The sequence below is a fragment of the Frieseomelitta varia genome, unplaced genomic scaffold (assembly GCF_011392965.1).
Source record: "Frieseomelitta varia isolate USP_RPSP 00005682 unplaced genomic scaffold, Fvar_1.2 scaffold_920, whole genome shotgun sequence".
Classification (NCBI taxonomy): domain Eukaryota; kingdom Metazoa; phylum Arthropoda; class Insecta; order Hymenoptera; family Apidae; genus Frieseomelitta; species Frieseomelitta varia.
Window position 1 is genome coordinate 210,887 of NW_025110724.1, and position 21,825 is coordinate 232,711.

Sequence of the window (21,825 nt, forward strand, 5' to 3'; positions counted from 1 at the left end):
CTAAACAAAATAAAGGTCTAACACAGCGTAACTATAGTAACATTACAACACAAGCTATTCTCAGATCAATTCGGTCTCTCGCGTTCGCTTTGAAATCACTCTCAGGTCAAACACACCGTGTACAAAAGAACAATGCCAGTTCATCGCGGGCGGTTTCTGCGAACGCAAAGCGACCGAAAACCTTTCAACTATTCAACCATCGAACCTGATATTAGGAATCCCTCTTTCGCCAGCAAGAAAGAAAAAAAACAAGCAGTAATTGAATTTCCATCGAGCTTCGAAACCTCGTCATTTTTCAACGATATCTCGAATTTCGTGTTTCCGTCGACGGGAAGCTTACGCACTTTACGGTTCTTGGTGGTTCGCGGTTTTCTCGAAATTCCACGCCCCCCGCGCGAGACAGGAAATTTAATTACCGCGCGTCTGTTCGATGGAAAAAGCGACACCTTTCCCATGAATCTCGCGGTTTTTCCTCCTCCCTCCGTTTCGTCGTCGTTGTTGCCCCCGACGGTAGACGCAGACGACGTTCGTCATTTGCGGACAACGCCCGATCCTTAAGGCGTACGTGGCGTAGGGGGTGAACACTCAGCCTTCGCCGTGCGAGAGAGGCTTTTCATCGCGCGGAAATTCCACAGGCAGCCTATTCACCATCCAGAATACACAAAGCTACGCGACTGGTTAACCGGTCGGGTTGGTTCGGCCCAGATTAAAGGGGACAAGCCCTTTAAAACGGCCTTTGGAGAGTCAAGCGGCCGTTGGTTTTTGGAACGTTTGAATCTTGATTCTGAGAGTCTTTTTTTTTCAGGGGTAGGATCTGCGGTTCCGAAAGTGCGATACGGATGTGCTTTTTCTTTTTTCATTTTTTTTTTTTTTAGTTTCGTTCGAGGCACGCAAGACGGGAGAAAATTGAAAAGCTGTAGAGTAAGTTTCGTGACGAAAAGTGATCTACTATTTGTCACCTATTCGTCGCTTTATAAACTCGACTAGAGACTTTTCTTTTCGAATCACGAACGTAAATGCAAGCGCAAGAATTATCTGCGCCCGAAAGTTATAAATATTCAAGCCTGTTTGTCGTGTGAAAGTACAATCTTCTCTTCTCACCCGGAATTGCATTTAATTCATGACCCGTTGCTTTAATTAGCAAACATTCGCCGAAATTTCCCATCCGGCTATTATCCAATTCCGAGGAACTTTTCTCTCCTCTCTCCCCCGCAATTTCAGTACACCAGTAATTATTGTCTCGTTAACCCCCACCCCGGTCGAGAATCCCTCCTTTCTTCTTTTTTCTTCCAAACAGTTTCTTTCGAGACACGTCTGAATAAAGAATACTAGCCACGGTGCCAAGCGTTGAACAGATCGGAGGAACGTTTCCAGGCCCGGAATGGAGCGTTGCGAATTGCATTAAATGCACGGTTCCTCCTCGCTTCTCATCTCCTTTTTTTTTCCTCTCTTTTTCTCACTCCACCTCTTTCGTACGTGTCGCGGCGATAACGGAAGGAATTAAAGGCTCGACGAACTCCCGTTTCGCCTGTCTTCTTTTTTTTTCTTCTCGTCTTCCTTCCTTCGGTCGTTGAAATCACAGGGCACCGATTCCAGGCACCGCTCTCGCGTTCGGACGCTTTAACCGTGTGGTACACGAACCACGGTGTTTCAAAGGGAATTTCAAGGGATCGGGGATAGTTGGCCACCGCCGTGAAACAACGACGTATTGGGGTATTTGGGGTGCACTGCTTAAGATAATGAGAGAATCTCGTCGCCGATGATGAATGAATCGGCTGTCAGAATCTGTTGAGAGGAGTGTTTAGAGCGAAAGAGATTTTCTTTTTCTGGAATCGAGAGTTTCGTTGTTCAGATGAATCCCGATGGGAAAGAATGGAAGGATCGATTGTTTTCATTTGCATTTAATGATAAATTTTAATGAAAAGAATGTTTCAATGATTGAGATTGAATCTTTAAAATGAAACAATCTCGATGTATATATTCTGTGTAAATAGTAAAATTGATATATTACCATTTGAATTATAGAGTTGCACTGGGAAATGCAACTAATCTTCTAAAATATCTACGATGATAAGCCACTTTCTTCTTCGAGGTTCGAATTCTATTTTTTTAAATTGACAATTGAGCTGTTAAATGTTCTTTATGGATCATCGTCTAGTGAAGTTTGTGATAAATTGCTCGTATCATACAAATGGTTCACAAAGATAAATTTTGCTCGAAATCTGTATTTTTTGTTTAAAATCTTTATTTTTCTGTTATTAATTCTTCATTGTGTTTGTCTCGTATTACATTTGTACGTTTTAAGATAAAGTATCTATGTACGTATTTATATTTATTATTTCGAAGAAGATAAGCCGAGATTTCATCTAAGCAAATAAAGCACACTTCTGCAGAGGTATTTAATAATGCAAGTTTCCGATTGAAGTTTCTCTCTTTGTTCGTTGACAATAAACTCAGTTTTGCCATAAGAACAAATCAAACATTCTTGCTTGCTAAATGTTGCAGTCCTCGTGCGAAATTTCATTTGAGTCGAATTATAAACAGAGATATTTTAGATTCTAGAAATACTACTAGGTATCAATGAATCTTTCATTTGACGCAATATTCTATTCTATTTTCACGATTTAGATTTTCATGAATACACTGAAAGAAGAAATCTCTGAGGAAAATATTCAAGCAAGTATATCATACTTTAGGTGTTTTGTATATATTTTTTCATACTATGTGCGCTCTATTCGTTTCTGCAGGTTCATAAAAATCCGCAGTCTTGTTATTTGTTTAGCTTCTTTGGTCTTATATATTGTAACATTCTGTATAATATTTTATTCTACATTTATACACATTTATAAAATATACTGACGAAGTTTAGTAGATATTTATGATTTACATATTTCCGCAATTTTAAACGTACAAACATTCGCCTTCCTCGCACAAAGGGCTTAGAATAAACACCATGTTTGTCTCCAAAGAGGACAAAGTCAAACGATGTTTTGTACAGCAAAGAATTTTATTATGTAGATATTCCCAAAATGTAGCCCTGAGACTTTCAAAAGCTAAATGGACATTCCTCAAGCAGTTCGACCTTCTGCAAGTAATTTATGAAAATAGCCCGTTTCAATTTCCAAGCTAAGAACGAATTCGTTCGTTTGTTCTGAACGTACTCGCCACCAAGGCGTTCAACAATCGGCCGGGCAGATTCACGGATGCCTTTGACACGGATTATGCGTTTAATCCGGCGCCGCTCGCAGCAGAGTTACTCTTCGCCGGCCCCTTAAACCGCTTTACCCTAAACGGCTTTATTTTCGATCGTGTACAGGACAGCAGCGCCGGGTCGTTTGTCGCGGTGCCGCGGAATCCTCGCGTCTCTCGATCCCTACGAGGGCTTTCGTGTTTCCAGCGAGCGAAAGTAGAAGAAGGGGAAAGAAGAAGGTTCGCCGAAGCTTTAAGAGGATAAAAATCCCGTTGCTCGTTTTTATTCCCTTTTCGCCCCATCTTTGCCTTTCATTCGACGTTTTCACGCGTGTTCCACGTACGATTTCCCGACTTGATAAATAGAGGTTGCTGTCTCGCAGGCTGTCAGTACGCCGATACGACGAACGCTGTGAATTTTCGTCTCTTCTTCCTCTTCCTGCTAAAGTAAACTCATTGAGATTCGTAAATTTTCTTGCACTGTATGCAAGGTATGGTTGTTATCTTCTAATGGCACGATTAGATAGGAGTGATTTTATGTAAAATAAATTGAACTAAAGGTAATGATAAATAGAAGTAAATGTTTGGAAATTTATCGAGTACAGAAGAGAGAGTGATCGATATTTTATATTTACACAATACGTGCGAAAATTGATCAAGTATGTGGAACAAAATTTTCCATAAGACACTTCTTTTCTGAGAGAATTCAATTTAGAAAGTCTATCAAGTCTATCGACAATAAGCTAACTCTAGATATGTTCAAAATCTGTTTCCTTCAAATCAGGATAGTATAAATCCTATAATAAATATATAAATCGAAGAATACGATAGTGATTTCTAAAAAAAGGATATTTTAAATATCTATGTATTAATCGTATTATTTTGTCACGTCTTACGTATACCTTACGTGCTTGTCAATTTTCAACTAGTTGTTCGATTTTATTAAGGTTACTAGACGATACTTATTGTACAGTACTCGTCTTGGTTAATATTCCGCCGCCTCAACGTCGTGACATTGTTTGCATTGCATCGTAAAGGGGTGAAAGTTCCTCGGGCGAAGTTCTTCAGAGCTCTACCGAGGCCAGGTCGGGCTTCCGTTTTTCTTCGAGCTCGCTACCAAGGAAAATAGAAAGTATTACGCAGTCGGTCAGCTACGAATGTCAACGAGCTCGAGAAAATTCAAGTTTCTGGCCTGATTTACCTTCTTTCCACGTCCCGTTGTTCCGTTTTCGGTTTCTTCTTCGGTTGGTGTTCCGCTCGACTTTTGCGAACTTACTGTTGACTCGATCTTAAAGAAATTTACCATTCCTTTCACTGTGGAAATGTTTGTTCCTTTTAATTGCAATCGAGGTAATAACGAATCTTTTGCGAGCAAGTGACAGAATCTGAATACAATGTACACAATCACAAGTATCAGTATAATCGAACACGAAGTTAGAAGCAGCTTTGAACGGACTTCAAATTTCTTTCCTATTATTGTACAATCGTACATTTATAGATTATCTGTTCGCGTCGAATGGTATTTGTTGTTATAAAAATTTCGCAACGCCGGAACTAGCCACGCAGAGCAATTCGCTGGAAATTGCACGAGTCGTACGTGTTAAAGTACGACGGCGTGTGTTCCTGACAATTTATTAAATTTACGCGCTCCTTGCTATAAAAAGGCAGCCTCTAGCCGAGCGCTGGCGCTATCGAATTTCATTGAATAAATTTCGCCGAACGGAACAGAAATGGCCGCGCGGTATGTCCCTATTTCGCCCTTCGCAAATCCTTTTCCACCGCGTTCGAATCGCGAGCACCGCGTAAATTTTCCGGCAAATACTGGCGCAGTATGGTAGCCGAGCCCGTGAAATCGGTAATATCTCGTATAAAATTATTATTCCTTATCCGAGTGGCAGGCAATGGCGTGCGGTGCCAGGTATTTCCAGACGGCTGCGTCGAATTTCTGGCTCCACGCGTGTTTCAATTAAGTGCTTGTCTTTTCACGTAGCTGGAATCTCTTGAATTCCTTTCTCAAAATATTTTATTACAACGACGATGATAATAATCGTTGACGCATTCGTGACAAAAATATCACTCTTTACTACGTATCCTTCATTTATATATTTAATTGCAAATATAGAAAATATTCAAATTCAACAGGAGTTGCAAAAAATATTTTCAATCGATACAAAATAATTAAATTACACTGTACTGAATTTCTTTTCTTTCGTCGTTACTTTGCACTTTGTTCTCCTAAATTTGTTCTTAATTACAGAAAATTAAAGAGATACAGTTTCATCGTTAATTTTAATATTTTAAACTCTTTCGCTCGCACTAATCATTTATATGGAAGTATAAAGAGTGTAATACTTCAAGTTTTTTTTAATTATTGAGACAGTCGTTCCATGAAAGTCTTTCCCGCGAATAAATATTAACTTCCATTTCAATCATGAAGCCCCTTTGCTTTGAATCGGTCTTGAATATCGACGAATCGCTGGAAAAAGGATGAAACGATTATTCTGCAAAGTAGAAATACGTATTTGGGAATATCAGATTCTCGTGTATTCGTATGTTTTTCTTCATTCACTTCGTGGTATCTTTTTTTTTTTCTGAATGGAAATTGTTTCTTCTCTCGACGGAGTTTCTGCTTCGACAAAAACTTTTCGACATTCTGGATTTATTGCACTTTTTTTTTATTCGCTTTAAGAAATATATTTCCATTAATACGTGTTACTTTTATTCTAGACTTTTGTTCGTAATTTCAAACGAGGAGATATCTTATTATAGAATTTCATATTAAATTACTTTTTAGGAATTGCGATTCCATCCAAGTATTCCTAATAAAATAGCATATATTGTGCAAATGGATGTTGAAACGAATACATGCTGTTTCATTTTGAATTTAAAATATCTTTTCTCGAACAGATGTCTAATATCTTTTCCCTTTCAATTAAAAAATATCTTATTTTCTTATATGCTAACAGTTTTATACTGCAATAATTTTTTATCTAATTTAAAACTAATTTGCTACCTAATAAAATATTATCCAATCAAAAGCCTTCATTTATAAGTAATAAATCCAATGGTATCATTATCTGTGTTACAAAATTGTGTAAATTAGCATAGAAGAGAGATCGTTATATTATGCATTAATTTCGATTACCAGAAAACAAATTTCTTGTTTCGAGGACAAAGAAATTTCTACTACAAATTTACTTGAAAAATATTCGCGAGTCAGTTTGGACGGTTTTTATTAGCAAACCATAAACAGAAACGTTATTCTCTTATCTAACGTTCGACTCCTCTTCTCGATTCTTCTTCTCACGTCGATCGTTCGAAAGAAAATCGCCGTTTTCGGTGGTCCAATGCTCGAGCATTGATTTAACGCGATTTTATCGCGTATTGGACGATATCCATGTAACGATTGGCCATGTGCCTCGAGCCGGTGGAGATTCTTCGCAGCGATCGCTGAAAGATTCAACGTGAACTGGCCCGTCGCTAATTGCTAGCGTAATTACATGCCCGGTTTATCGACTTTGCCCACTCGCATCTACCGCGTTTTGAATCGCATCGCGAGCCAATGGACACGCTGGCATATAACGCGGCGTCGCTTCTTCAGACGCCTTCGTTCCGCGTTTCTTCCACCCCTTTTCTTTCGTCGTGCTTTCTCCGAGCCTCTTCTTTTTTTTCGCCCCTTTTTGTCAAGCCCGGCTCCTTTGAACTTTTACATCCAGCTCTCGGAGTCCGGCAATAATTAGTGCCGGGTAAAGAGTTCGTCGAGATTTCCGTCAAGACGAGAGAGAGAGAGAGAAAGAGAGAGAGAGACGAATACAAGTCTCGGCGAAAGAAATGTGGATCGGGAGAGAAAAAGATTGGTGGACTGGGACAAACTGGAGCGAAATTTTTGGAAGTTTTCGATTTTGTTAACCACCTTTTGACACTTTTCTCTTTTTTTTTTTAAGACGATTTAATGAAGCTCGATGGATACGCGATTGTTTGTCACTCAGACAATTTAACAACGAGTTTATTAACACGCTGATTGCTATTTTTACCACTTTCTCTCTTGTTATATACTGCTATAATATAGTGTAGTAGTGAGCATATAAATAAGGTAGTATGTATTTCGAGTAACTATTTCGATTTATTATTTGTTGAAAAAGAAAATGTTAGTAGCATTCGTATTAATTAATAGAACTGAATAATGACTCGACTCTAGCTACGCGTCTCTAAGTAGAGCAAGCGTTCAACTGTACGATATCAGACATATTTCACTACTTATAAAAACATTCGTACATTATTCACGACAATGTAGAATTTAAAAATATATTTCTTCTCGTTTGAAGAGCTACAAGTCGATCTATGTGTTAATTGTTTAATTATCCTATTATATAAACATTTTATATTTCCAATTTTGTAACTTTTGTACTCATATATCTTTAAGTAGTATAAATATAGTATAGCTACTAAATTTTTATTCGTCGAGGTACAATTATTAATGAAATTAAATTGAATTTCGTCACAATGAATAATATCTATTGTTCCTATTTATATGCTTGCTAATGTATCTAGATACACTTCAGTATTTACTCTCCATGGCATACAACGTGTTATGTAATTTCTTTTGCAAATTACCATTTATCCTATTACGACTGTTTTGTTGATAATTAGTTGTTCTGATAAATTTGCCCAAACAAGTTTTACGAATTACAAAAATCTATATTACAAACTATATCGGACAACTGATCACAATGATAAAATTCTTCGACTAAGAATAGAACAATGCATATTTCCTCACGAAATCCACAAAATCGGGAAACGTTCCATTTGTTGTTCCATATTAACGAGATTGATTATCTGAAAAATTAGTGGCTGCTTTGTCGGAAAAAATTTCATTTTCAAGTTTCCGCGCTTAAATGATAAATACCGAGATAGTCCCAATGATTCGTGGTGAAAATGAAAAGGAGAAAAAGAACGCTTGGAGGAAGCAACGGCGGCGTTCAAATTACGAACTGTATTTTCATGTTGCATCGTGTTAAACTAGCCCCTGCCATGAGCGATTTCACGAGACGATCATGCACACGAACGATCACGATCTCTACGCGTATAATATAATATTACAGGCTCCGTTAGTCGGAATATATAATGAAGGAACTTTAACAATAACACATTGTAAATTAATATCGGACGCGCAATGGTAATGGAATATCATGATGATTATCGTGAATAATAATAATAATGATGATGATGATGATGATGATGACAATAATAATAACAATAACAATAATAATAGTAATAATAATAATAATAATAATAATAATAATACGGTGAATAGTGGTTGGTGATGGTGGTTTAATACAATACGACTAATCTTTTCTTGTATTATTTGCAATATTCTTGGTGCTCGCACGAAAAATGAACGAAATGGCATGCTGGAATTTTACAGGAGGTGAGTCCTAATTTCTTAACTTCGCTTAACTTCGTCGGTTTTTGCTAACTCCGAACTTTGCCTTTGCACGCCTTTTTTTCCATTTCTTTGCGCATTTTTCTTTCAGCAAAAGTTCCGAGACGGTTCACGCTTCGATTTGGCTGAAGTTTAANTTAAAAAAAAAAAAAAAAAAAAAAGAAAGAAAGAAAAACACACCCACACACAGATTTCCTTTCAGGCGAAAATAATGGTTATGAGAAAGATTCTGAGAGCTGACATAATTACTCAGTCTATAAATAGGGATCTACAGACACGATCGTATAAATAAAACGTGTAATATTGAAACTGTATATGTTTTTGCGCATATTGTTTATAATATTAAGTATACGTGATTCTCCGTATCTCAAAGGAGCGACATACTTGAATCGTGAAGATTCTTTCTCGTAAGTATTGTTTCTACCTGAAGGCAACTTATTTTTAATCCTGCTGTATATTTTCAATTTCTTGCTCTCTTTTAAAGACACGTTTGAATAAAATATAAAAACGTACGTATAATTTCTCGGTTAAATTTTATGTTACACACCCCTTCAGAGCGTTATAACTTCTCTTTGTCTCTTAAAATGAACGTCAGAATTGTATAATCTCGTGAGATTGGATCTGAGCGGAATCAACCCTCCTATCTCTTCTTCTCCTTTATTTCATTTATTTAGTTTCTCCCTTAATTTTTAATTTAACGCTTGATACTAACGAAAGAGAGAGGAATGTAAATTCATTTGCACACTGCCGGGATCGCTGAAACAATATTATCCGTTTCGTGTATGTTCGCCACTCTAATTCCACGCAGATTGTTAATTGCTAATTGGCTTTTTCTTCGAGTGGTTATTCCGAGTGATTAATCTCGGCATAGCCATCGCATCTACCACTTCACCGCTAATTATAACGCCCCCTTTTTCGATTTCTCTCCGTATCACCCTCTCCGCTTCGCTTCTGTTTATCCTTTCGCGTAATTTACATCGATAACTGTAACAGTAACCGATGTTTGCTCTGAACTCGTTCTACTAATTTCCATTTCCGGTGACAGCGGTGCACGATATTTTTATTATTATTTCGCCGATTGATCAAGAGAACGCAAACAGGTTCTCGCCGCATTTTCATCCACCTGTGCGAGCTTCTGCCTCCCATTTCCTTGGCGGGCAAATATTTGCGCTGCACCTCATTGTTAATATAGAAAAGCCGGCGATCCGTGTCTTTCGCTTTCACCTTTCTCCATTTTGAAATATCACCATTCGTGCACGCTGTTGAGAGTAAATTCCATGGCTTTTTTTTTTTTTTTTTTTTTTTTTTTTGTTGAGTGTTCGAACGTGACAGTCGAGAATCTTTTAAAGCTGTATCATGGAGGATCGTTGTTTATCGTTGTTGCTAACTTGTTGTTGATTTTTGTCGTCGAATAGAAGCAGCAAGAGATGAACAAGAACAAGGAGATCATCGTGCTGGACCATAAACGATCGAACGCTATCAACATCGGGATGACCAAGTTGCCTCCACCGAGATCTATCAAGACGGCCATCTTGAAAATGGACGCAACCATTATGAACAGAGAGGGTATCGAGGTAATATTGTGTAATTCTCTTTTTTCCCCATTTCGTTTATTTAACGAATGTTTACAGTAGCTTGAGTAGTTCGATAATTATGATACTTCTGATACAGTAGTGGCGAATTTATTTCCTTCTTCGTAATAATCTGTCTTCTTTGTTATGAGAGTAGCTTAGAACTTTCTTACGAAGTTACGGAGAAATAAGTTGTACGAATAAAATACGCGACTTATTTTCTCCGTGAAGGAACGTTATTACTTCGAGAATATTATTTTTACGAAGTTACGGTTATGAAAGTTACACGAACAAACTGTGACTAATATTCTTCGTAAAGGTATTATTATTTAATTAGGAACGCTATTATCGGACTACGGATTTTTATTCATATTTCCATTTGCTCTTTCGAGAATGGAATTAATAATTTTAGAGAATGCGTTATTCACGTTCATACATATTACTTATTTGTACATTTCGACAATGCAGTTACAGAAGATAGAACTCGTGTTGAAAATTACTTTTACATACCAGGCATACATATTTTCTCGTATTACGTACATTCTGTACAGATTCGTGCTTGAAAATTTTCATAAAAGTCCGCAGTCTAATTATTATTATATAGCACTGTACGCCCAAGTCGAAAATATTTTGACATTTTCTCCATTTCAATTTCTTAATTTCCTCCTCGAAATTATGAATACTCGTCAGAATCCCGATTTCGTTGAAAGCCTCCCTGGAAAATTATGACCGTAAAGGTCAGAATTCTTGGTTTCATGGTCGACCCAGCAATTATGTTGAAACTCACGTACGCTCTGTTTTCGATGGTTTCCTTTTCTTTCTGATTTCTCTAATTTCCTGTTCGTGTCTTTTTCTTCGTTCGTTTCCTATCCTTTGTCCCCGGATCCCGTTCGCGACAGAAACTATTGACGATGCTGCCAACCGAGGAGGAGAGGTCCAGGATACAAGAGGCGCAGGCCGCCAATCCTGACCTACCTTTGGGATCGGCCGAGCAGTTTCTTCTAACTTTGGCCTCCATCTCGGAGTTGCCCGCCAGGCTGAAACTTTGGGCGTTCAAGTTGGACTTTGAGAATTCAGAGAAGGTGAGTATTCTGACGTTGTTTGTCCACGGCCACGTGGACGGTTTGTTGGCTCGCGCGGTTCCAAAAGCTTCTTCTCTTTTTGGGAATTTTCTTTTTCGTCTAAATTAATTTCAAAGTGCAGATTGTGTAGCTGTCAAGCAGTGAAGCTTATTTAAGGAAAAATGTCGAACTTGCGATTTGTACAAATATTTATTTTGTGAAGTAAATGGATGAGAAGGAAAAATTTTGTTAATGTAGGTATGATTGAGCAGTAATAGAAATCAAATTTAAATGAATTCTCAATGTAAATTCAGTCTAAATTTCTTTTATCAGTGAAAGAATTAAAGTTGCATAATGCGTAATTGCACGAGTACTGTCGATGAAACTTCACGAGTCGTAATTGTAACATAACAGCATCAAACTTGTGGAAGAAATTGTCTGGCGCGTATCTAACTGTCTTGTGTAATGAGAAATCGTAAAATTGCAAAACGATCAACATAAGAATTCTTCAATCAATTACACATTCTCTTACGTTTCAATTGCATGTTTTCTTATCGAACATTTCGTATTTGTATCGAAAATATTTATTTTTTAATCAACTGATAATTACGTGGAGAATCTAAAGTACGAATTCGTATCCGAATTCCTTTCAATTCATTCTCGAGCTCGATTGCATCTTCCTTAAACGTGAATCCATAAAAAAAAAAAGATCTTCAAACTCACGATAATTTATCCACCGAATTCATTTACTTGGAAATCATACGCTCGTATATCGACAAGCCTACAAGCCTATATCCATAAAAGATCAAGGAGCCTCGTTAGCGTATCGGAGACGCTCGAATTTAATAATCGGAATAATAAGAGATGCACGAGCAATGATTAACAAGCTGGCACGCTGCGCTTGGAAATATGGATCGGTTATCGCAGCCTCGGCTCGTCGAATCAAGTCACGAGACACACACACCGTGAGAAGCCGCATGACATTTCGAATGTAAATTCTATTAAGCACCGTCGAATACGAATGCGCGTAATGGCGCTCGAATTGGCCCGTTATTTCTCACGAATCTCGTCTGGAATTCCGCGGAGATAGTCCCGCGGCACCGCGACGAGGAAAAACGCCAGGTATGCGGGGAAGGAAGTCGCGGGGAACGTTCGCCGCATAATCGCGTGATTTCTTCCCTGAGAACACGGCGAATTCCGATACGCGATCGTGTGCCGCATCGAATGTGTGCGGGAGAACTTTCTTGGAAAATGTTCGCGCCAGCGAGAACACCTTGACCGCGACAGAACGAGGATTCTTCTGTCTGCTGGATAGACACGTACAGTTTGACGTACTCTCGTGTCCTTTTTTTACGCGGAAGATGTACAACGTGCAAAGAAAAATCGTGTAGAGACGGTTTCGATATCGTCGAGGTATAGTGGATTCGTCTTTCTTCGCGAAAATTTACGAAATAATTTTTGTTCAACGTCAGATCAATATTTGATGGTTTTTTTTTTCTAATTTTTGTTTTCACACTTGCAATTTTACTTTATTTCACTCTCGTAGAGAAGGAATGATGTCGCGTAGCTGCACCAATTATTACCTGGTCTAATGTCTACAACTATAAACGTCAGTTATTGCGTTTTTACAATCTCATAAATTTTACAAATTGTTCGACTAACTGTTATCTAAACCGTGTTGAAGTCAATGAATTTTTTTCTTTTGTTCTTTTCTATCGCCCTTCATACCCTTCGCTCCAAACACAATGCACGCGCCATTACGAATTTAATAAGCGTCGCGCGTACCTTATTTACTTTCTCAACGTGATATAAACCTCGCACGTTAGTTTCGAGGGGAGAGGGGGTGGGGCAGAGTGAAAGAAGAAAAAAAAAATATATATATATATATATATGTATATACGTATATAAGAAGCTTACGATTTGACGAATCCACGAGAGTGGAACCGCAGACGAGCACAACGAACCAAGCTGGCGTGCCGGAGAACTCGCGGCTTGAAAGAAATAATCGCGAACCACCTTTGTGACTTCAGGAAATTGCGGACCCTTTGATGGATCTGAAGCAGGGAATGGAGACCCTGCGAGTGAATAAAACGTTCCGCGGGATTCTGAGCACGCTCCTTTCGATCGGGATATTCCTCAACGGAAATGAGGTAGGTATTGAATGCCAGCCAAATGATATCCGCTTAATCCGTCAGTCGGAGTCACTCGTCCACGCGGAATCGATACCTATCAGATGCCGATAATTTTCGTCCGATAGTAATCGTTACTCGATGATTTGGAAGAAGGGACGATTTTCTTGGATCGGTGCCATGTTTCTCTCAAACGTTATTGGTTACTTGTCTGAATCATATTCCTTTGTGCTCTATGTACCGAAGGCAGTTTAATCGAGCTAATATCTATACAGTTTTTATTATCATTTATTAATTTAATATTATTTATTATTTACGTTTACGTAACTCAGTCATTTAGTATTATTTGCATTTAATAAGAAATATTGGATTGAGAATCAAGTATTAACTGTACGTATATTACTGTTACTATCAGTATACCTGATTGAGTATATTATTTGTATCTTTTCACCCAAACATTCCATACCGCTCGAATTTATTCTGTTCTATTGGTGTTACAATTACTTTCAACTAATTAAGACAAACGTAAATATTTTTTCACGGATCATATTCACGGATATCAAACCCCGTTAAATCTCACATCGGTTCACTCAGATGTGAAAAGTAATAAATTGAACGCTACGAATTCATACTGCCGCTCTACTGTCTACAAACAAAAACGAAAACAAAAAAAAAAAAAATAGAGAGAAATAACGCATCGCTTAAAAACAGACAAACGACGCCTCTAGCCATAGCCAGTATCGTTTTTACGTAGTCAGAATAACTAGGCATGCGATATATAAAACGCACAAACAGAGCTCGTTCGCACGAATATTCGTGACGAATACTTTGCGATCTTAAACAATCTTTTTTTTCTTCTTTTTTTTTTCTTCCACTCGTCACCGTTTGCTTTCGCTCGAATGTATCAGATAGTGGTTTCTTTCACTAGGCACACTAATCATTTCTTATCGGCTACTCCCGCGTGAGCGTGTGTTTGCACTCACGTGAATCGTGGCAAAATTCAGGAGGATGGGGGAAAAATTGCGAGTGGAGTGAAACTCGTTGCACGAATGTAAAGCATAGTTACGCAAATAATATGAATTTAATCGGGGGTTTAACATTAGCATGCAAATTCATAGGAAGTAGGTAATTGCAAACATTCTGCCGCGAAATAATATTCGTAACGAAGGTCTACTTATTCGTTAATTATCCAGTTATGAAGCTAAATGATCATACGGTAGAATTTCGTTCATCTGAATTTCCATTTTGCACGAACCTGTGATGATTTCATTCTTCGTAGTAAAGTTTGTTGCGAAACAAACAGTTGATAACGAATAATAATTAATAGAGTGAATATAAGTGCGAAAATTTTGCAAGAGTCTTGCAGGGTGATTATACTGATTCTTTGTAAAAAGGTTCTCTGCAATAGAATTTGCATCGTAACGCGATTACGCAAAATCAATTTGCGAGCTAACGTTTGTAATTGTTAATTCCTTTAGAATTGTTCTGCTTAATTTGCTTTCTGTCTTCAAAGTTTCTAAACGGATAGAAATATTCAACACTTTATTAAAACACGTTATTCCTAAGCGTTTTAAATTTTCGGTAAAAATTCAATAAATACAGCTCCATTTGATCGAATTCAAATACCGTTATACTGCAGATCGACCGAAATGTCTGAATATTTATGGACGAAAAATTACAGATAGTTAAAAAGGAAAGTCGCTGAATTTTCATTACACGCACTGCCGCTGAAATCAATTTTTGAAATTGATTCGGAAAACTTTGTGTTCGACGAAATTCCACCGTTGTATTACAAAAACTTTCAGTACTTTTCGCATGTATTTCTTCCGTAGTTTTCGGGAGGAACAGTACAGCTGTATAAAAGTACTCTGTTCAAAAAGTTGAAAAGGATATACGTTTTTAACTGACGAAATGTCGTGCTCGTGAATTTTTTCGAATTGTACGTTAATTGTATCGTACAATGAAACAGCATCGAGACTTTTAAAAATTTCACAGTCGATCACAGATCCACTTTTCAACTGGGCTGGAATTCTCTTTCTTTCTCCCTCTCTCTCTCTCTCTCTCTCTCTCTCTCTCTCTCTCTCTCTTTTTCTGTCTCGGCTTTGGAATAAACAAGTCACAAACGTTCGTCATTGATTAGTTACACTTTGACTCGCGAAGCGAAAAATCGTAAATTAATTATCGTGCTAGCAAGCAGCCGGTCGCCAGGTAACGCGCACTCGTACTTTACCTTTACAGCCGGTACCCCCTCGAATTGATTCGCCATTTTATTTCACTACGTGCGATTTAAATAATTCACTCTAGCGTAAATTATCGGATAACCGCGGTTCATTCAGTAACAAGCTTCCCCGCTTTCCGTATAAATATTCCACAAATATTATTTGATTTTCCATCGTCGTGTAAAGTTCCAGTAATTACTAGAATTAATTAATCACGTTCGATACATATGACATTGCTAAGAATTTAATTAAGCAAATCAAAATTGAGAAAAGAATTGGGACAGAGAAGTGAATAAAAAGTGAACTTTATTATGCAGGTTGAATTACGTTGAATTAAAAATACGTTAGAATAAAATTTTCATGTTATCAATAGACCCGTCACTTATACTCTATGAATCTTCCGTCTAGGTATACATGTTTTATCTTTCTTAAAATTAAGTCAAGCGACATATTCACCAATAAAGGAATAAAATTCAATGAAAATCAATCCTGGTCTGTTTCAATTTCATCAAGTTAGACCTAATTATCGATTAAGTTCCAATAAATGTGAATATTTCTGGCGAAAGTACCACTTGACTAACAAATGAAAAAAAAATTACAATTATGCTTACTATAATGTCACATTTTTTTCCTAATGAATGTTAGGAAAAATCAACGTGAAACAAGTTTCTCCACTCGTTATTTTTCTTCGATGAAATGGATAAAACTGAAACAAAGGAAGAGCAGAAAGCACGGGAGATAGAAAGGGAATCGAACATGCGAGTCTCGTCGTGTTGGGGAAGTGTGGACGACATCGATTCCGGCTTTTTTCCTTTTTTTTTTTTTCTTTCTTTTTTTCACGGCAATCGTGTTACACGCGAAAGTGGGCAGAAGCACCGGGCGGCGGAGAAAGCTCGAGCGCCGGAAACGTAGAAGTTAGCCAGCGGCGGGAGGGGGTTGTTCCGGGGCGTAGCGTCGCGTCGCGTCGCGTAATACTGAAACGTCGCCACGGCCTTTTTCAGGTGAAGGGCTTTCAACTGGAATACCTCGCCAAAGTACCTGAAGTGAAGGATACGGTTCACAAGCACTCGCTGCTTCATCACCTTTGCCACATGGTGATGGAGAAGTTTCCGGACTCCACGGATCTCTATTCGGAGGTGAGAGAAAGAGAGTCAGGCAAGGTTAACTCCTCCTCGTCGCCTCGAGGAACCGGGATAAAACTTTAGTCCCGCTCGCGTCGCGAGAAACCGAATTTTCGCGGTACCTACATCTGCGAAATCGCGAACAGGAACTTTGTGTCTCTCAGCTTGCCGCCAACTTCTTCATCGGTTTGCCGGAACTATTATATGTATATGACGCTACGAATGCTGTTTCACGGAATTGCAGCGTTGCCCGCCGAATTCCACCGTGTAATTACCGGCTGCGAATAATTTTATAATTGATCTTTGTTGTTGCTCGGCTGATTGTTAACCGTGGTTAAGTTATTTCGGCGAGATAGTAGATCCCGGCATTTTGCGTTTCTTTATTCGATTGAAATGCACGTTACAGCGGCGGAAATGATTCATTGTGTTGTGCTTACACGTGTATAAATAGTCTCTCTCACACGTACGTAAATATTGTCATAGATACGAATAAAAATTCGAAACAGAATTCTTTAAATAAACACGGATTCCACGCGTCGTTTTCTCTACTTGTTTTATATTATTTTATTTATTTTTTTTTTAATTACGTTCGTATCCTCCAAATTCTATATCTGTTTGATCAAAAATACGAGATTTAAAAAACTCGTTTCCATTTTATACAGTGCGCTCAAAAAATTGATCGAATTAATTCACTTTTATGGAACGGATCAAATTAAAAAGCTCTTAAAATAATTTTGTTCCTGTGAAAACAATAAATAGTAGCGCGATTGAAATACGTGCAGTTTTTCGATAAAAATAATTTACATAAAACGTATTCTCTTTCATAATCCCTTATTTTAAAGTCTGAGTATTCTCCGAGCCATTGTACGTACATGAGACGCGTTCACCTCTCTTGACACTCGAAACTAAAAAAGAGAAAAAAAAAAAGAAAAATGCCCACGAATGTTGTACAGATCGGCGCGGTAACGAGAGCATCGAAAATCGACTTCGACGAGCTCGCGGCGAACATCGGGAAATTGGAGAGCGAGTGCAAGGCATCCTGGGACCACCTGAAGCTCATTGCGAAACACGATGGCTCCACGATGATGAAAGTCAAGTAAGTACCGAGAGTCGAAATTGTATATATCAGCGAACAATCGCGCCTCGATTCGTGCTTCGTATCGGCGGCTCGTATTTCCTCGGCGGCCTTCGCACAAGCGAAGTTCGCTCGGCGAAAGTTTCGAAATTTCCAAAGGTTCGTGGGATGTTCGATAAATTCGCGACAGACGTTTTTTCCCCCGTGGCGAAGTTGGCGCGGTTCCAAATGGCACCACCATTAATTACCGGAAGCGTATTTCTTCCTTTCTATACTACCGCTTCCTGCTGGTCCCCTTTAACCTTCTTTCTTCCCTTTTCCTCTTTTTTTTTCTCCCTGTTTTTTTTTTTTTATTTTATTCCACCTTATCCCGTTTCTACTTCGCGGTGGATTTTCGGAGCCTTTATCTGTTCATCCCTCCCCACCGAAATTGTCCTTATCCGAGTTGGTTATATTCGGTAAACTCTCTCTCCTTTTTTTAATCATTTTTCCTTATTCTTAGTTAAGGTTATTAAGCTTGGCGTTGCTAGTGGGACAAAAAATTAAAGTAAAAAATATGTAGATTCGTACGGGTGGATATAAATTTGATAGGAAGGTAAGAGTTCGTTTGAAAAATTGATTGAATGTTGATAGAACGTTGAAAGATGGATTAGTTGTAGATTTTGAGTAGATTAAAGAATTTTTTAAATTATTTTCGAGACATGAAGTTTCTAGATAATTAAAATTTTATTTCATCGTAGCAATTTGTTGAGACGCGATTATCAATGTACACAAAAGACGCTAGACATTTTTAAATCTCGTTAAAGATTGGTTTTATACAATTTCTTTTAGTGGAACCATGTGAATTAATTTTCTTGAAAACACTTAACACTTTTCAAGATGTTTTCCTTTTTTGAAAATTTAAAAGAAATATAATAGAAAATGTTTCATTGCTAAATTGTGAATATTATTTTGTCTTAACCAGTTCTTATAATACTATATTTGAACTTTGCCAATATAATTATGATAGTTGCGTCTCATATACTACGATGCGAATAAAATTTCTAAAATTACCAAGATTTCTATAATAGAAGAGTTCAAATATTTTCGCGAATCACTTTGTACGTACATAATACTTATACTGTGTTTATCAGCGAAACATCTGGTTAATGTTGGCTGGCACGGTCCTTGCGTTAATTAACTGTAACGGGACGGCCTAAATGTCGAGCCGGGTTAATTCGTTTTTGCTCGAAACTCGTTTAAGCGATCGTCTATGCGGACCTCCGGTCTTCTCGAACGCACTGCAGTGATGGAAATGTTTGCATGTAAAAAATGACCATCGGTGATTGCCTTCATGCGAACCTTGACGTTCATGCTGTCAAGATACGATACGACTCGTTGGAAAGATGTCTCTCGCGTTTCAATTTTTTTCTTTCGACAAAGATTCGCGAATGAAGCGTATAAAAATTGAATAACGTCGCACTTTTTCAAAACGGTGGAATGAATTTCGATTCGCATTGAAACATCAAAAATTCGGAAATGGAGAATTGCAAAAAATTATCTAACGAAACTGAAAAAAATTGTTAAATATTATCAGATTTATTGCATTTGCAGTAAAGTAAATTTGCATTAGGGGACATTTGGGAGAAAGAATTGTATTTTTTTATATCTTGGCGATAAGTTTTATAATATTTTCAATGGATAAAAGTGATCAATTATATTACGAAGTTAAAAAATTGTCTATGTGTATATATGACGATCAATATCTTTCTTATCAATTCAATTCTTGTCAAACTTGCAATCCCATTTTATGAAATCCGTCACTGTACAACACTATAAACCATTTTCACGGTGCAATATATCGACCGGAACCCTTTCACTGCCGTATTTCACCAATTTCACCAAACCCATTCAAAGAAACTATCACTATCACTATCGCGTAACTCTCTAGCGCCAATGTTCCTCGTAAATCACCACTAAAATAAAAAAAGAAAAAAAAAGAAAATAGAAAATGAAAGAAATCCTTATCTCACCGTGCACCGAGTGTGCAAGTTACTTACACGTTGGCATTAATCTCCGACTTGTGGATGCTCCTTTGTCGAAGCAGAATGTCCGACTTCTTGGCGGACTGCGCCGAGAGGATAATCGTGCTGGGCATCGTGCACAGGCGGATCATAAATCGATTCCACAAATTCATCCTCTGGCTGGGTATACCGCTGCACAGGGTGCAAGACACGAAGCCGAACGAATTCTGCCGGATCGTGTCCGAGTTCGCGCTCGAGTACCGAACCACGCGGGAACGGGTGATACAGCAGCTGGAGAAAAAAGCCAATCACCGCGAAAGAAATAAGACCAGGGGAAAGATGATCACAGAGGTGAGTTACAAGCCCCCTCCTTCGGCCCCCACCGGGTACACGTATTTTTTTTTTTTTTTTTTGAGCAACGACGCGACGCGGTGGCCGCTGAAAATCTTTCGTGAACGGTCCTGGCTCTCCTCTTTCTCCCCCTCTCTCTCTCATCAAATACAGTTATCGGAGCGTGAACGGCATTATGGCGCGCACCGGCAAGGGGAATAAATTGCTTTTTTGCCGCGGGGAGAATCAATTTCTTTTCTTGCCTACCGTTGCATTAATATCCCGCTTGTCTCCGTTTTCGTTCCTGTCGTCGATATCGTCGAAACGTACGCGCGGATCTCCCGTAATCGGGCAGCTGTGTCTGTCTTCTTTTCATCCCTTTCATGTTTCTCGTTTTTCTTTTTTTTTTTTTTCTTTTTTTTTCTTTTTGGCCGGTCTTAGCCTCGTCACGTGAAAATTCGACGTCTACTTTAACTCGTCACCATCGTTACAGGTTGGCAAATTCCGGACGAAGGAGGATCGCGCGGACGCGGAGCTCAGGCAACTGCTCGGAAGCGATATCTCCGACGTCGAGAGTATTCACGGCACTCTGCCATGGAGGAGACAGAGGAAAGATGGTGAGTTTCCTTTCTACTGTTGCTTGCCTTTCTTGCTCTTCGTCTTTTTCTTCCTTATCTCTGAACTTGCTCTCGTTCTCTTCGACTTGTTAAGGTTTGGTTTTCTTTCTCTCTCTCTCTCGCTCTTCGCGAAAGACGCACGCGCTTTTATTCACTTCTCGACTATTTCTCTTCGGACGTTTGCGATCTTTGGGCAGGCTCGATGTTTAAAGTTGGACAACTGTTGCTCCTTTAAACCAGTTACTTGTTTCATTTCGTGTAGTGACAATTCGTACTTCTAAAGAGCCGAGTGTTACATTGTGTGGTGTGTTTAAAGAGTAAAATTGAAATGAAAATTATAGTTTCAACTTTAAATATGAATTTTAGATCTCAATTCTTTGAATTGAAGATTAACGTGTGCTTTACACCTGATATTACGTAGCAAGTTGCGGTAATCAATACTTACCTAAAATGTTCGAAAATAAAGCGTCTATTATTTATACGACGTAACTTCGTGTTTGCGGAACGAACGTTGAAAAACAAAGGAACAAATAACCGAAGGGAAAAAACTTTTGCAATTTCCTGTATTATATTTATCATCCGTCAAGGAGGATATCGTGTGCCCCAGAACGACGTATCGCGCTGAACGTTTGCACGACTCGTTCTTCCATCGAGCATCGAAGCGCAATTTACAACATAAATCCCGTTTTCCGCGCGCGGCGTTGTTCATTGATCGAGGCATTCTAATATCCACCAATGCCACCGACAAGTTTCATATTTCTACATTACGTCTGGCTCCGCGAAACCATGGAATACCGAACGAGGCAATAAAACACAATAATCCGTCGCGTGTTGCGCTCGATCGAAAGAGCAGAAATCACTGCAAAACGTTTTCACGTTTCTCCTTTTTCTGTTGTTTCTTTTTTTTCTTTGTTCTTTCGTCGAGCACCGCGAAACAAGCAACTAATTTCGTCTGCACGCACGATAGAGAAATCTGTTGCGTTCCGCGCGTGACTTGTAAAATTGTACGCGAGCTCGTTACGCCTTCGACGGGGAATTAATAGCGTTGAGAGACGATAGAGCTGGCG

At 38.5% G+C, this 21,825-nt stretch overlaps 1 protein-coding gene across 4 annotated transcripts in view; it reads left to right on the forward strand.

The window, feature by feature from the left end:
• The window catches only part of LOC122537593 (FH1/FH2 domain-containing protein 3), a 199,687-nt gene that overhangs the window by 153,945 nt on the left and 23,917 nt on the right, over nt 1-21,825 (forward strand). For 2 of the 4 annotated variants that reach the window (XM_043670869.1, XM_043670872.1), the window contains exons 10-16: nt 10,046-10,206; nt 11,103-11,285; nt 13,295-13,414; nt 16,614-16,748; nt 17,687-17,829; nt 19,895-20,162; nt 20,635-20,758. In XM_043670869.1, the coding sequence (XP_043526804.1) occupies nt 10,046-10,206; nt 11,103-11,285; nt 13,295-13,414; nt 16,614-16,748; nt 17,687-17,829; nt 19,895-20,162; nt 20,635-20,758 (1,134 nt within the window). The remainder of the gene's footprint in view (nt 1-10,045; nt 10,207-11,102; nt 11,286-13,294; nt 13,415-16,613; nt 16,749-17,686; nt 17,830-19,894; nt 20,163-20,634; nt 20,759-21,825) is intronic. The other 2 variants (XM_043670868.1, XM_043670871.1) reach the window with 1 other exon arrangement.